Source organism: Carettochelys insculpta, chromosome 8 (genome assembly GCF_033958435.1).
Source record: "Carettochelys insculpta isolate YL-2023 chromosome 8, ASM3395843v1, whole genome shotgun sequence".
Taxonomy (NCBI): domain Eukaryota; kingdom Metazoa; phylum Chordata; order Testudines; family Carettochelyidae; genus Carettochelys; species Carettochelys insculpta.
The window spans coordinates 38,388,097-38,404,392 of NC_134144.1; the positions used below are offsets into that span (position 1 = coordinate 38,388,097).

Consider the following 16,296-nt stretch of genomic DNA (forward strand, 5'->3'; position numbering starts at 1 on the left):
GTACTGTAATTTCACTGAGACTCTTACCATCTCACTTTTTGTTTTTTTTCAATAGGTATTAATGCTGACATTGCAAAATGACCCTCCCACTTTAGAGACTGGTGTAGAAGACAAAGAAATGATGAAAAAGTATGGCAAATCCTTTAGAAAACTAATTTCCCTATGTCTTCAAAAAGACCCTTCCAAAAGGTAAGTGTTTTTTCTGTATATAATTGAATTAGTCCAAAATTCAGTGAAGATTTTAGTGCAAAATACTTTAAATATCATTATTACAGATATATGTTTCTTAAATATTTATTTGGAAAAATCCTTGTGTCTTCTAAATATTGGATTTTTGTTTTGGGGAGAAGGAGTTGGTTGCTAACCAAACTTGTCGAAGTTTGATACTTAACTTGGTGTACCAGTATCCAGGTATTCTAATTCTGTTGTGCAAAGCATTACTCAAACACTTTGGAAAAAACATGGTTCCTTCCCTGAAGACTTTAATCTAATTGCAAGCCCATGTTAAGGATTCTGACCGTGTTGATCAAGCTGACCTTTTGCTGTCTAAATGTGCTTCATTGCTTGAGACTTAACAGAAAATGCTGCTGGCTTTTTTTCCTGAAATGAGCTTATTTCTAAATCTACCTTGAGGCTACATCTATGCAAGAGGCTTTTCCTGGCAAAACTGGGCTTTTGTCAGGAAAAACCACGGAACGTCAACACACAAAATGCACTTTGTCCACAATTTATCAGTAAAATCAGGCACGTCTGCTGGCAGTGTTATACCTCTCCCTGTTCAGGTATAACAACTCTGTCTACAGTGTTCTGTTGACAAAGCAGCTGTGTAGATGCTTGGATCCCTTTTGTTGGCAGGCAGGGCTTCTGGTTCTCCAGGCAGCCCTGTTTGCTGAGCTTCTGGTCAGCCATTCTATCGAGAGAGGGCTGGGCAGTCTGGCTGCTCTGTCAATAGAGTAGATTGTGTCCGCACATAAAAGCGGATTGAAAGAGCAATCTCTCACCAGAAGTTTTGCCGGGAAATCCCTTCCAACAGTGACTTCAGTCAACAGAGGCTTCTTGTATAGACAAAGCCTTAGTCGTATGTGCAGTGTTACAAGATTGTCTCGAGAGGGTTGAGGGTTTTTTTTATGTTGGAGATAAACAGTGTGAACAGCTGGTTGGTTATGAACTAGCATGAAAATTATATATTCTGTCTTCTGTAGATTTTGAAATCTATTTAAATCATACTGAAATACTCCAAATAATTACATTCTTTGTTCCAGAGCTGTTGGGAAAGTCCCACAATGACATCTCCCATTATCCTTTTGATAGCTATTTTTGTTTAAACACATTGTATATGTTTCTCTTGTTTGGATTCTAGGGGAGGCGCATCATGTAATTAATGTGTTATTCTTCCATGTATTTAATAAATCACTTACCTGTTTTAGGAGTTTGGTTTTATAAAGCTAACACACTTTCATCTTGGCTGGGTGACTTGACTTACTGCTCTCTTACGTTATTTTTGTGGTGTAAGTTGAGTTCATTGATGTTACAATCGTGTAAAATTTAGATATAGCTGGGAGTCAGACTTAGTGAACCTTCTGTAAGTCAGGGTAAATTATAGTCAATAAGATCTAGCAGCAGAGAACAGAGATAATAGATGAAGAACATTCTAAGAAACAATACATACAAACAACACCTTTTAAATTCCCAGAACCACTCCAAAGCCATCCTTTTGGCTCAGGGGATCATTTGTGCAGTGTCTTCAGGTTTCCCAGACATTTATAGTCTGTCTCATTAACTTTATGTCCCCAGAGTCTGGTTATGCTAAAAGCACAGCCCTACAACTTGCAGACTCCTTAAATTCATTTTAATGTTTTCTTTAAATTGAAGCATACTTGGAGAAAACAACTTTTATTATGGCTACAAATTATCGTAGAAATGGCCAAACGTTTTCAGGACATGATAACTCTGGTCCATAAATATGATTGTCCTGTAGGAAGTTAGCAGTTGCAGTAAGTATTTCCTTGCAATGCAGTTTCCCATGGTTAACTGTTCTAGATTTAAGCATACTAGTGCATGGCTATCAGGGCATTAACGTTTCTGGTGACTTTCCATTTTTTTTTTTTTTTTAAATGTAAAACTAAACTACATTCCTAGTACCTGTGTCTGGCTCCCTGTTGTTAGATCTACCAGTAGATCTTTCAGCTTTTTTTTTTTTCCTGAAAAAGCTCCCATTAGTTTGCCCATTTTTGAAAAGCAGTCTTCTAGTTGTCACCTATTAACATATAGCCAAGCAATTTGAACATACTGGCTGTGAAGAGTGGTCTATCTTTAAACTGGGTAATATTTACCTTTATGGCAGGAGTTGTCTCTGCACCAGGTGTAGGCAAACTTTTTGGCATGAGGACCACAGTGGCGACAGAAATTTGCATGAAGTGCCGACTAGGGAAGGCTGTGCCACCTACAACAGCCAAATATGGGCTGGCCCCGCCCCATCCAACACTCCTGGTGGTGCCTTGTCCCTTCACTGCACCCCCCTGGAGTATCGTGGCAGGCAGTATGGGTATCATGCCAACTAGGCGCTGATGGAGCTGGAGGAGTTGAGCTGGCTCCTCCCAGTAAGTCTCTTCTGACCCTGTTCCCTGTCAGGAGCTGAGGAGCTGGACTGAAGCGTCTCACAGCCCAGATGTGGCCTACAGGCCACAGTTTGTCCCCCTCTGCTCTGTACCTTGTGTGGAGTATGTGAACTGGGCTTACTTAACCACCTTTTTTCTTGGTGTCTTCTTGCCTTTCTCTCTGAAACCTCATACCACATCAAATACGAGTGGAAAATTAACAAGCTAAGATGTAAGCAAGCTTTTAATCAATATAGAATTTGCAACTTTGCATGGATGCTGTGTCTAAATTGGGATATAAGCACATCTTTTCTGAAACCCATTCAACTTCTGTATGCAGATAAGTCCTCATGACCACCTTCCTGAATTGCTCTATAGTCTTCATACATTTTAAACACTCATAGACAAATGCAGTAGGTATTAATTGGGATTTGTTTTAGTTTCCATTCAGTCCTCTTTGTCCTCTGCAGTAGGGATGGTAAAACTTCTTTTTTTTTTATTAAAAGTCCTCTATATGCCATTGAAAATTTAACATTAAAAGGTTTCTGTGAAAATTTTTCTCCTCCTCCAGCCATTTGGAAAAAAAATGGAATGTCCAAAGCCCATAATACACTGATTTGAGGTATTCCACCACAGTGCTCAAAGGATTTGTGATTTGGTTCCCTCATGTCCCCGGTCCCTTCTATGAGCCATGCTCCCCAACTAGAATATACCTTGGCACCATGGTCCCATAAGGCACCATCTGCCCTCACACAGAAGGGGACAGTGGTGCATTGTGGGAGACAGAGCCCACTCTATAATGAAGAAAGGAACATGAGGTACCTAAAATACAACTCCCCTGGGGCACCACAGCAGCATTTTCAAATTGTGTGTTTTTAATATGTGCTGATATACTTTATGGGTTTTGACTGACAATTTTCTGTGGAGGCTGGGAGGATGGGGAACTCAGTTTCTGACCAGCTCTACTTGAGTCAGACAAACGTGTTCATAGGCCCTCTGCTTATCTGCGGGGAAAAGTGAGTGAATGTTGCTCAACCTTGTTCTGAAATATTGCATGTCACTGGGTTAAACAATAACACTGTGGTTACCAGGTTGTGACTTCAACTGCTGCAAACTTCAGAAGTTTGACATCAGGGGAGAGGGAGGTTTGGGAGGGAGAGCACTGAACTGGTAACTCCAGAGACTAAAAATGGAACATTGAGCATTTGTCCTGTAGAGCACTGCACCAGATTCTCTTGGCGTTTTGAGAGACTGAAAGCTCTGCAAGTGTTGTCTGGTGTAATTGGGTTCAGTCCACTTCCCTGTGTGCAGGTGTCCATATCCCTGAAATAAAGGACCATTGCTGATTGGTCTGGAGCAGAGGTGGTCAGTAGGTGGACCATGAGCCAAATCTGGACTGCCAGATGCTTTCATAGGCACTGTCTTTTTAGTAGCTAAACGGAGGCTGTAAGTTCTGGCTTTTAATCCAGTACTCCTCACTAAATTAAAATTAAAGAAAAAGATGGACAATCAAAGACAGGATACTGATTTATATTCATTTTTTTCACCATCTGGGAACTTCATCTCACACTCTGTACAGTGATTGAATAGGTATGCCATCATTAATTTTCAAATTTCATTTTGCAGCTAGCACTGCCATTCATGACTGTTCAGAAGTACCATGTCCTTTCACAAATGTCCTGTATAGTATTCATTAGGAGAGATCTTTGTTTCCGTTCTAATTTATTATTGATCTTTCAGGCCCACAGCAGCAGAACTTTTAAAGTGCAAATTCTTCCAGAAAGCCAAGGTAAAATATTTAAACCTACACTTAAATCTCTTCTGTTACGTGAATCCTCTGTTTTCCTTGTGTTGGGTTTAACTGTCCGAATGTTGGTTTTTCAGAATAGAGAATACCTTATAGAAAAGCTTCTTACTAGAACACCTGATATAGCACAAAGAGCAAAAAAGGTAAGATTCTTAACACTTCATTACATCTTACTTTCACGAGAAAATTGTCTAGTGACAAGCTTTGGTGGGAGTTGGGGGCACTGTCTGTTGACTCTTCTTTATAAACTGAGTTAATGTAGCAGTTCTCTTACTAGTCCCTTCATAGATGGTGATGGTTTAAAATGAATGGCTTCTGTGGTTGAGATTTCTCCAAAGAGCATTAGGCCATTTTGACTTCCTTTCTTGCTGTGCCTTGCAAAGGGGGTAGTTTTATCATTTTAATATTTTAGTTAGAAAGGTATAGAAGCGGACATTTATTAGCTATTAGGAACAGAAAATTGTGAGCATATGGATCCACAGACAAAGGAAATGGAAGTTTATTAATTCAGATAATAAAATATGGTGTTAAGGACACAACAGACAATATTTACAAAGGTTTGCCTGCCCATTGTGCATTTCCGTATAATCACACATCACAAAGACTTCAGTAGAAGTTGTTCGGTTAGAAAGTAGCTGGCAGTTCCATAGTGGCACTCTTGATTTCTTCCCTGGGCCAGCAGACTGAGCTCTTTTTAAGTCCCGTGTCGTAAGGCAGTGGAGTCCAATAGTAAATTAAGGATCGCCTCGCTTGTGGTTGTCATCATCCTTGCACGTTCGCCACAGGTCCCACCCCCTGCCGCCTCCTTCCAGAGCCAGACTCCCCCAGCCCACCCCTACCCCTGTATATTCCACCTGACTCCCCAGAGTCACCAGTGCTAGCTCTGAGTCCGCCGGGGTCGTAGGTGCCAAGCTGGGCCCCAGGGCTGTGCTGGGGCAGCAGGAGGCGCAGCAAGGCCAAAGGAGTCGCTTGGCTCCCAGCTGGAGCTGCAGGCCCCACGCCAGGCAAACGACTGCAGGGCCCCTCTCCACTGCTGCTGCCATGCTCTTGTCCCACCCTGCGGTGGGGCATGTGCATGGAGTGGCCAGAGGGGAACTCCATGTGTGAGGCTCTCCTGAGCCGCATTTTGCACATTCACCCTATGTGGCAAATGGGGAGCATATTGGACACTGTGGTGGTAGAGGCTTTGCTCTTCTCTTGTGTTTCGTGAGAGCTGGACTGAGGTTTGAGAGGGCTAAGGTGGGAACTTTTATTTAGGAGTCTGCTAGCCACAGACCGACTAACTTGGAATAACCAGGGTTTTTCATCGCACTGCTATAGAGGCTCCTAGAGCTGAGAATAGGTATTTTTTCAGTTCACTCAAAAATATATAAGCAGCTCCATCTTGCTGTTTATTCCCTAACATACAAAGGGCAGTGCGGGGATCTATGTTTGAAGTCAGACCTGAACCTCACTAGTTTGCTGTCATTCCTGGGCCCAAGAATCTAACAATGGATCCTTTTCAGGTTTTTTTGTTGCTTAAAGCTCCTATTAATTCTTGGGCCCAGGAAGTGTTTCCATACCTGACCTAACTCTAACAATTGTAGGGTATTAATTGTGTTCAGGGGGCTATAGGCCAGAGGCGGAGAAAGTACCCAAAAAGTGACTTGAGTAAAAATACCTCTGCGGGGGGCAGGGGAGGTACTTACATACAAGTCGCCAGTGCCCCCTTTGGAAAACACCCCCCCCCCCCAGATCTTTATTGTACTCAAGTACCCAGAAGTGAAAACAGCTTCACTTCTACTCGTGTAACTTCTTGTAGTTTTTTTCCCACCTCTGCTATAGGGAGAGACACTAAGGTTACCAGCTGCAGGCTCAGGTGCAGTGTTCCATGCCTGGCAGATCAGGAGGATTTTGACCCCTTGAAAGCTCACAGTCTGCGAAGTGATGAGTTCAGCCCTGTTCCCTGGGAAAGCTCCCTTCTTGAAAGGCACCAGCAGTGGTTTGCTCAGACACCCCATCTCTGGGATAAAGCCAAGCAGCTGTAGCATCTGTTACACAGCAGTGCAGGCCCAGGACTCAGACTGCTTTGTGCAGGTCTAAGAGCTATTCCCCCTTCTGAAGTGGAGGGCATCTGTGCCAGACACTCTAAGTAGGCTCAAATTGCCAGCAGCGCAGGGATTCTCCCACCCATGTTGGCAACAGCAGCACCACTACAACCCCCGGCTTTCCTTTAGTATCAGTGTCCTGCTTCCAGGAGTTTGAATCCTGTGACTGCACTGAAGTAACTTTTGCTTAGGGTACTGTATTACCAGAGTGGAGCAAAGGGGTCCTGGCCAGCTAGGGGTTGAGGAGTGAGGCTAGTGTTGAGGGGAGGGGGAATATGTGTGGGAGAGAGGAGCAGAGGAGAACAAAGGGTTGTGGGGACTGAAGAGAGAAGGTCTAGGGAAAGGGGGCATGAGGGAAAGGAAGAAGACAGGGAGAAGGGCTGGAGAGAGGAGCAGGGAAGGGTAGTAAATAACATAGGTTAAGGAAGAACCTGATAAGGGCTTTAGGAAGCTGGAACCATGTGCACACCAAAAAAAGTGTGTGTGTGGGGCGGGGAAGGGGGGTTGCGGCTGGGGCTCGGGGGAGACTCAACCTGGAGGGGTCAGATGGGTTTCATACCTGACCCAACACAGTCAACTCCTGTTGGGTTACTAGACTCTACTGGAAATCAGTGATGGGCAGTGGGTATCTGCAGCAGGATGAGAGGGTGGGTGTGGTAATATCCTGGAAGAGAAGGAGAAGCAGTTCTGGAACTAGTGCTTGGGATGGAATGGGCAGGAGGAGTGGAAGGCTTGGAGGGAGCACAGTGAGCACTACAGCCCTCTGCTCATGTGGTGACAGCAGCATGTTTGAAGGAGCTTGTGCAATTTGACATTAAAAAGGGACAAAAATCAGATTTTCACTTAATGGTCATCTTCAACTTGTTAAAATCTTCTGTCTAGACCTTACTAGAATGGACCACATGTTTTCAAGTTTGTCTTCTCACCAGGTAGGCCAGCCTCCCCTCATGTGCGTTCCCAGAACAGATGCAGCAATTTCTCATCAGAAAAGTATTTAATGGAACTTCTTCTGCTAAAGTAACGTTGTAAATGAGGAGCCAGCACAAGGCTAGCTCTCCGGAGTGCCATCCAGCATTCCCAAGAGCCCAGTTTGGGAACCTCTGTTCTCAGATTTAGGATAAAGCACAGCCCTTTCCCCAGCTCCCTTAGGCTTGCAAAAAAAAAAAAAATCCTGAGAGAGCAGTAAATGCCATCATGGCAATAGATTAAACCTCTATAACAGCACCATAAACTGAAAAATCTTAAATTTTCAACTACTGAAAACAGTGAACTGCTTAAAAGCTTTAAAAGCCTCAAAATTAATATTCATTGGAAATTTAAGCTTTAATTCACTTACAATTTTTGGTTGGCTGCTATCTTATGATGCTGTAAAATATAAATCTACTTTAATATTGAATTGATTGTCTAAAGTGTTTTATAACTAGAAGTGAGCCACTAAGCTTATGTAACAGGTAAAATGTCATTCATAAATCACTTTTTGAAGAACCCATGTGCTGGAAAGGTGCAAAAGGCAGTTGAGGTCATCAGTGATTTAAAATAAATTTTAATATGACATTTGTCACGAAAAGCCTATAATTGATATGACATCCATGCCAATCCTGTTAGTACAGGTGTAGGAGTTGCCCTGCAGTAATTTCTAAATTTAATTTCTGTTACATTAAAATGTGTGATTAGTTTGCCCCACGGCCCAAAAGTCTAGACTCATTCTATGTTAACTTTTTTCCTCTTCACCTTATGTCCATTTTTATTTTGCAATTGCTGTGCTGTGTCAGCTTTGTTTGTGCTTATTACATTATTTTAAATCTGATGTTAGCTCAGAATAATCCAAAAGGTACCATATTTAAGCAGCAGTTTTAAATGAGTGTGGAAAAATGTGAGGCTACAAGAGTAACCTTACACAATTTGGATGTACAAAAGTTATCTATTCTCTAGTCATAAATTCATTAATGTTGCGTTTTGAATCATCTCCTCCTTCTGGGCTCTTTCAGCAGATAGCAATGGTAGCCACACACGGTTGGAATTTGGTCACGTGAAGTGAGTGTGACTTATCTTCCACTGTCCCATCCCCTTGTTAATATATATGTTAGTACTGCATTTACTGGCATTAGCATAGTAATAGAAAACTTCTTCTTGGAACTCCAACTTCATAAAAATAATTTGACTATACTGTGCATCCAGAAGTTTGCATTTTATAATCTAGAACAGGACTGTATTATTAGAGATCACAGTGGAAAATAAAGTGACATCATGCAGGTATAACTGTACTAAGACCCAGGGCTGGTGAACGGAGGAATCTTTTTTACAATTGATCCTATACTTGAGGGTATGAAATATTTTCAAGTAGTAATTGGAGGAAGGGTAAATATTCAGTACAAAATTTGGTTTTTAATTTGTTCCTCACATCCCAGCTGTCTCCCTTCTTCTACAGGCCCCAGGAGTTTTATCTTTTTGAGATTTTAAAGTGGTGAAGAAGTCAGTATAATAGGAAGTTGGTCACCCTTGCCCTGTTCAGAGCAGACCTACCAGGTGCTCAGAGAAACAAGACGGAGAATGGAACCATCCGTCCTGAAAGACATAAGAGCTGAGTAAGGGGTTGGATGAGGTTACAGCTAACAGGTAACTTTTCCAAAGTGGGACTGCTGTGTCAGGAGGCTTAAGGGCTTGGGAAGAAGTGGAGAAATAGGTGCAATAAGTTAATTCTTGTCATAAGCAAGAGGGTGACTTTTTTTTTTTTTTTTTAACAACTCAAATTAAAGATTATTCTAATTTTTGCCAGTCCTTTCCATGTATTATTATGAGGATAAGTTCCACCACATTTTTAATTAGGCTTTCTTAACATTGAATTTGTAACTTAAATTTCCCAAACACACAACTGTCTGTCCAGTTTATAAGCAGAAGTACACTTTAGAAATTGGGGCTCATTCTGATTGTGCTGAAGGTAAGTCAATAACAATACTTCAACAGGAATAGGATTTTATACCTATTTTAAATAAAATACAGCACCAAGAAAGGTGTCTCAATTTCTTTGTAGCTAGACTGGCCAGTATTATGCTAATAATAATAATAATAAAAAAAAAGTGCTATGAAATAATACTGCAAGCAAACACTAGTAAACAAATTATTTTAAAAGAACCATCCCCATCCAGACAAGTGGATGGATATTGAATTAGATCACTGGAATACAAGCTTAGAGATGAGAAGCTTTGTCCTGACCCTGCAATTTCAGGGAGAGGATTGCTGTGAGCCAAGCTGCCCTGGAACATGTGTGGAATTAATTCCTGTCATAAGATATGTAAAAAAATAAAATAGCAGATTTCTGTTTTTTCCTAATATGGCACTCACTTTGTGTGTGTTTGAACTTGAGTCACCTCAAATCTTGAACTTGCAGAACCAAATCAATCCTGTAAACAAACCCCCTAGAGTTTTGAAGCTATCCTTGACCAATGTTAGGGTCTCTATTCCACTGCACTTCAAGATCAAGTGACTTTATATCATACAGCAATAAGTGGCAGCCATTGAATGATGTCCATCGGGATTTAAAAGCCCTTATGTGTTTATCTTCAGCCTAAGAACCCATAGGTGATGTTTTTCCACCTTATGTTCCATGAAACAGTCAAAACAAAAGAGCAGCCATGTAGCACTTTGAAGACTAATAAATTATTTGGTAGTCTTCAAAGTGGTACATGACTGCTTTTTTGTTCTGCTAGAATACAGACTAACATAGCTACCTCTGTCACTATTCTTCTTGAAACAGTGATTGTCTCCTGAGTACCAGTGCTGCCTCGAGTTTGTTTTAGATGTTTCTAGCAGTAGCTCTGGTGGACTCCATTGTGGTTGGTTTGAGTCTTATATGATTGACATTAAGAACAGATTTATATGTATACTGACATAAACATATGTCTAAATCCTACAATATTACAAATATTTTTGCAATTATATTATGAAATTCAGGGTAGTTTGGAGACTATTCTTTTCAAACAGCAGTTCGTGAAATGAAATCACAGCTTGAGAATGTTCTTTCTAAAAAGTTTCTAGAAGCTTAAGTTATGTGAACTCTATAGGCTCAAGCTTCACACGGTAAATAAGACCCTAATTATTCAGAAACTTTGCATTATTTTTTAAATCAGTCTCATACCACTTTTGGGCCTGACTCATGACCTTTGAATGCTTAGCACTGGCTGTATCTTGGGTTAATCTGTTGAGGATTATGACAGTGAACATCTGTTCTAATGTCAAATGTATTGTGTAGTCTAATGGCACAAAGTCCTAAATGAATTTTGTGGTGTTGGAAAAGTTCTGGAATGAAACAAGCTGAAACAAGCCTTTTCTTTACGGAAGGGCTTAATGTTAGATAGTGGCAGTGCAGCTTCATGTTACCTGTCCTATGCTTAGCCTACACTAGGCAGGTGTCAATTGCACATACGCAGTTCTAGCTACAGGAGTTGTGTGGCTAGACTTGACTTAGCTACAATCGACTTAACTGGCTATCCGCACAGAGAGAAGTTGATGGAAGAGTTTCTCCCATTGACCTCCCTTCCCTCTCATGAGACTGAGGAGTACAGGGGTCAACTGCCAGTCCTAGACTAAACAAACCAGCAGTCACGTAGAACCTTAAAAATTAACAAAATGATTTATTAGGTGATGAACTTTCGTGGGGCAGACCCCCTTCAGATCTGGAGATACGCAGTACAGCACTGACAGTTTTATAACACAGAGATCCAAAAAATTGAAATAAAAACTGACAAATCAGGTACAGAGGATGCAAAGCAGGGCAGGTGGGAGGGGGGAGAGAAGAAGGCAAGTGAAATATTAAGTGTCCTGCCTGAGATCCCTATGAATATCAAGGTGTGTGAAGCTGTCTTTATAATGCATGAGGTAATTGCTGTCTTTAGGCCAAGCCTCAACATATCGCATTTGAGCATGAACTGCAGTTCACACGTTTCCCTTTGTAACCTGCTGTTAGTCTCTGTAAGATACATATTCTCAGGTCTTTCACATTATGGCCCACTCCATTAAGATGTTCACTGACATGTTTGTGTGTATTCAGATTCCTAATGTCTGCTTTGTGTCCATTCATTCTTTGGCAAAATGCTTGTCCAGTTTGTCCGATATACATAGCAGAGAGGCATTGCATTGCTGGCACATGATAGCAAAAATAACATCAGTTGAGGTAAAGGAGAATTAGCCTCTAATCCTGTAATTAATGTGGTTAGGTCCAGTGATGGTGTCTCCAGAATAAATATGTGGGCAAAATTGGCAATGGACTTTATTGCAAGGAAAAGTTCCAGGATCAGCATTTCTGTGGCATGGCATGTGGTTGATAGTGAGAATTTTCTTTTGGTTAGGTGGTTGTCTGTCTGTAGGAGGGAACAGGCCTCTCACCTAGGCCCTCTCAGAATATAGCATCAAGTTCCAGTGTAGGTTGTAGCTTGTTGATGACGTGTTGCAGGGGTTTGAACTGGGGACTATAGGTAGTGACAAGTGATGTTCTGTTATTGACTTTCTTGGGCCTATCTTGATGATGTAGCTGGTTTCTGGGTATTCATCTGGCTCTGTCAATCTGTTTTTGTGGTGTGTGTGTGTTTTTTGTTTCTTCCCCCCCACCCACTTCTCCAGGTGAGTAATTTAGTTTTATTAGTGTTTGGTAGAGATCTTGAAGTTTTTGGTCTCTGTCAGTAGGATCAGAGCAGATACGATTGTATCTAAGGGCTTGATTATAAATGATGGATCATGTGGTGTGTGCTGGATGGAAGCTAGAGGCACGTAGGTAAGTGTAACAGTCAGTGGGTTTCCCGTAGAGAGTGGTTATTGATCTGGCCATCAGTGATTTGTACTGTGGTGTTCAGGGAATGGATGTCCTTGTGTAGAACCCCCAGGCAGTTCGTTTTCATGGGTCTCAACCAGGTGCATGGAATCGAACTCTAGACATAGCTTCAGTTGTGTGAGGTTCCTAGCCTAAAGGATTAGCTAATTTCCTGTGACTGTTAAGTCCCTGGCTTCTGGCTTGTGAAAGGTACCAGTTACGGTGAGGTTTCTAGTTGTGGTTACCCTACTGCTAAAGAACTAGACTGAAACCATCAACTTCTCATGTGGAGGCCACCAAACAGCGACACGATGTTCTGAGTGTCACTGCCTATGCTGGATTTGCATGAGGGCGCTGGAGGTTGGACAGCTCTGTAGCCCTTTTCTCCTCTATGAAGTCAGACAGCCCTCAGTCCCTTCGTTCTAGAAGAGGCCATACTGAAAAGATGTTGCTCAACATGCGTGTACTCAGTTAACACTAAGTTATCTCAAATTTTGTAGGTTGTCTTCATCTACTGTTTCCCTCATGGGCTGTGAAAGGGGGTGGTGGTACATGTCACTGCAGCTGTTTAAGTTGGCCTGGGGGCCCATCAAAGAACCTCTGCTCATTCCAAAAAGTAATCTGGAGATGCGAACGGTTGGAAAATGAGTGTGGAAAGTGTGAGAAGAGGGGTTCCTATGGTACTTTTGTTTCTGTGTTCATTTTTGTTAAACTGGCAATAGGTTTGGGTGGTGATGAGATCCAGAAGGGATTGCAGTTGAAGTTGCAGGGTTGACTGCTGTCACTATTTTATTGCAAGCCACATAGTGTAGGCATGTGTATGTATACTTAAAGCACCAGCTTCTAGAGTTAAGTAGTGACAAAAGCAGAGATCTTTATGTAAAAAAACAATGAAGTCGATTTTTAATGTTTATGGTTGTAGAGAAGTTTGGAAAGGTGACCCAAGTACGCCTTAAAGGCTCAGAAACCAAAAGAAGGCAAAAACATTTCATTTTCATTTCTTTGAAAAACAAACTAAACTTGACTTTTTGAGACCTGGCTTGTGTGGCTGGAAATGCTGTTTAAGCGATGGGGTGGGGTGGGATCTTGCTGGGGAAGTAGAACTGGACATTAAAGGAATGAAATAGCCAGTGGTAGAAGGGCTGTAACTGAAAAATAGTCCTCTCTAAAAAACGGAAAAATCTAGTATGGGCTGAATGTTTGGGGGGGTTGATAGGAACAAACTCCTAGGTGGCAAGAAGAGCAGAAGTTGAAATGGGCCGTGTTGGAATAGTAGGTCTGTAAATATTGTGTGGCAACTCTGCTTATTTAAGGCTTGGGAAGAAGACTGCTGCTGAGCTGGGTGTATTCAAAATGTACATGCAAAGATGCATATAGAATGCAAAGTTTAATCAAAAAGCAAGTAAACACCTGAGTTGTCAAAGGTTTGGTTTTCTAGCCATATAGAACCCATATCTTTAAGTTGCTACAGGACTTCTGGCTCTCTGGAACCATATAGTGATATGTCCAGCAGAGGGCAGCAGTGTATTTGTGTTACATTGGTTTGAATGCAAGGTGAGAATGCAGTGTATTGTCTTGTACATTAACATGAAAATAAATATAGTTACAGAAAGCATTGTTTGGGTAGTCTTTTGGTTCTGGGGTGTTAAATACTATTGTATTAATCAGAAAAAAGGCTTCTTTCTAATTGATTATTCAGATACATTCACTTTGCAAACTGTCTCCGTGTTTATTTTTGGGTATTGTGAAAATGTCAGTTGTACTAGAGCTTTCATTTGAATTGGCTTATAAAATAAAAAGATGAACTTTGGCAAATGTTATCAAATCCACATATAGAAGCAGAACTCGGATTTTGAGCTCTTGTGATGTATGCAAGCGGGAGTAGACCTTTCCTTTTGCTCTTTCAGTAGCATGTGAAAGAATTCAGGTATGACACTTAACAGCCTCCTCAAACCTCTGAGCTTTAATATAACAGTGACTGTCATAAAAAGTTACAGTTCAGATTGCATTCAGCAATCATCCTAGGCCATATTTTTAGGACCTGATCCAAAATAAGACATGATTGGGCACAAGGTCACACACCTGGGGGGGGAGGAGGGTGACTGCTGCATGTATTGGAACACTGCCTACTCATCTTTCCCTTCCCCTCACAAGCAGGGAATGAGGGGAAAGTGCACAGCTTGCATCACTTACTCCTCTGTCCCCTCCCTTCACTTGCCGAGAGTGAAAGGATCTCAAGCAAGCTGTATACTTTCCCTCATTCCCTGATAGCTACGGGAACAGGAAGAACAGCAACGTCCTGAGACGCATGGCTGCAGCCCACCTGCTCTCCCTAAATTTTACCTTTGATTGGGCGTAGTGCTTGTGGTCAGATGTAGTACATAGTGTAGGAAGCATTATGTCTCGTAGGGTGGCCCTATTACAATCATTGGGTGTTCTAGTGTTAACTGGTGCCAGGATTATCGAGTACTTGTATTGCTTCGTGGATCAGGCCCTTAGAAGGTAATGACTAGTAGTGAAGGCTGTAAGTGAGGCCACATTCAACTTCCATCATTTTATATTTTCTGAGAAAGCTTGGCTGGTTTTGTCTCTCAGGTGTAGTCTGAAGGGTAAAGCATGGTGAAGGAGCTTGGAAAATTTGGAATATAAATTTCCAATTACTTCCCAATTAAATAAAAATATTTGGTAGTGATTCACAATCACTCTCTGATTTATTCATAGGAGTGGCTGGGAAATGGGTCTCTAGAGCTACCAGGTCTAGGTCATCCATCTTTGACCGAGCTGTGTGTTTGAGCAATGAATTGCCCCTTTTAATTTTGGTTTCTTTCCCATCCTACTCTTAGCCGACAGGTTGTGCTACCTTTGAGCTGGGAAAAACAAATGAAAGTCTTTGTTCACATGCATGAATTAGCCATTAGGGGGTGCCATGAGAATAGCTAGTTTGAGATTGCTGGATTTAGGCTGTGTGTGGGGTGGGGAGGAGGGAACACAAGACTGGGATTGTTTTGTCTTTTTTCCAAAGAATTCCAATCTCCACAACCCTAAGGACTTAAATTCCTCCTTCACACAATGACACGTTTGTGCCCAAAAGCTGAAATTTTTCAATGAAATAATATGATTTGGGGACTTGGATGGCTTTTTGGTTTTAAAATGACAGTAGTGGAATTTTATGTAGTAGAACTGACATGGAGAAACATTAGTTGGATTGATTAGAGAAAATGAAGGGGGCCAATGGCACTCTCTTGTTCCAACGAATACAAAGGTTAGTACTCATACAAAGGTTCCTTAATCTTACCGTTAATCTCATGATTCAACATTCCCTTGTTTGCTTGGGGGAAGCAAGAACCTCTTCTATGGCACTTTGTTTGTAAAGCTATTGACTGTGATCTTTTGTGGTGCCAATGAGTAGAAAGGTGCATGGTTGCAACAGGTAATTTCTTCATGAGTAATCTGTTCTGCTGCAGCTACTTCCACAAGTAGTGAAACCAGAGATGTTAACTTTTTCAAAGTGCCCTGGCAACACAGTAGAGGTGAGTGTTTTGTTAGTCTTTAATCCCTAAGAGACAGCGCAGCAACTGTCAAGGGTGCCACCAACTATGACTAAATCTTTGTCTTTGTTTCCCTTCTCAGCTAAGAGTGCCTGATGCTTCAAAGAACTCTCAGGCCTTCTGTATTTAGTGAAGTGCATAGTATGGATACTAAGTGCCCCTTAGCACACTGCATTAAGTAGTTATAACTGCTAAATTTTAAGGTAGGGCATTAAACTTGGGGTCACTTCAGTTACTTGAGAAAGCTGAGAGCTCCATGAGCTCTCATTTTGGAAGCCCTCGTACTGTAAAAGGAGATACGGGGATGTGGGAATCTCTTGGAAGCTTGAAGTCTTGCAAATCCGTTTATGGAGACTGACAAAAGTAGTTTGTTCAAAAAGTTACAGAACGGTTACAGTTGGAGGTTTTTTGTTTATTCCCTAGTGCAAGGTGAACAGTGATTAATGTTTTTTCC

The 16,296-nt window shown here is 41.6% G+C and overlaps 1 protein-coding gene across 1 annotated transcript in view; it reads left to right on the forward strand.

The window, feature by feature from the left end:
• STK39 (serine/threonine kinase 39) overlaps positions 1 to 16,296 on the forward strand; it is a 179,206-nt gene that overhangs the window by 68,312 nt on the left and 94,598 nt on the right. The window contains exons 8-10 of the mRNA XM_075000805.1: positions 56 to 189; positions 4,338 to 4,386; positions 4,482 to 4,547. Coding sequence (XP_074856906.1) covers positions 56 to 189; positions 4,338 to 4,386; positions 4,482 to 4,547 — 249 coding nt within the window. The remainder of the gene's footprint in view (positions 1 to 55; positions 190 to 4,337; positions 4,387 to 4,481; positions 4,548 to 16,296) is intronic.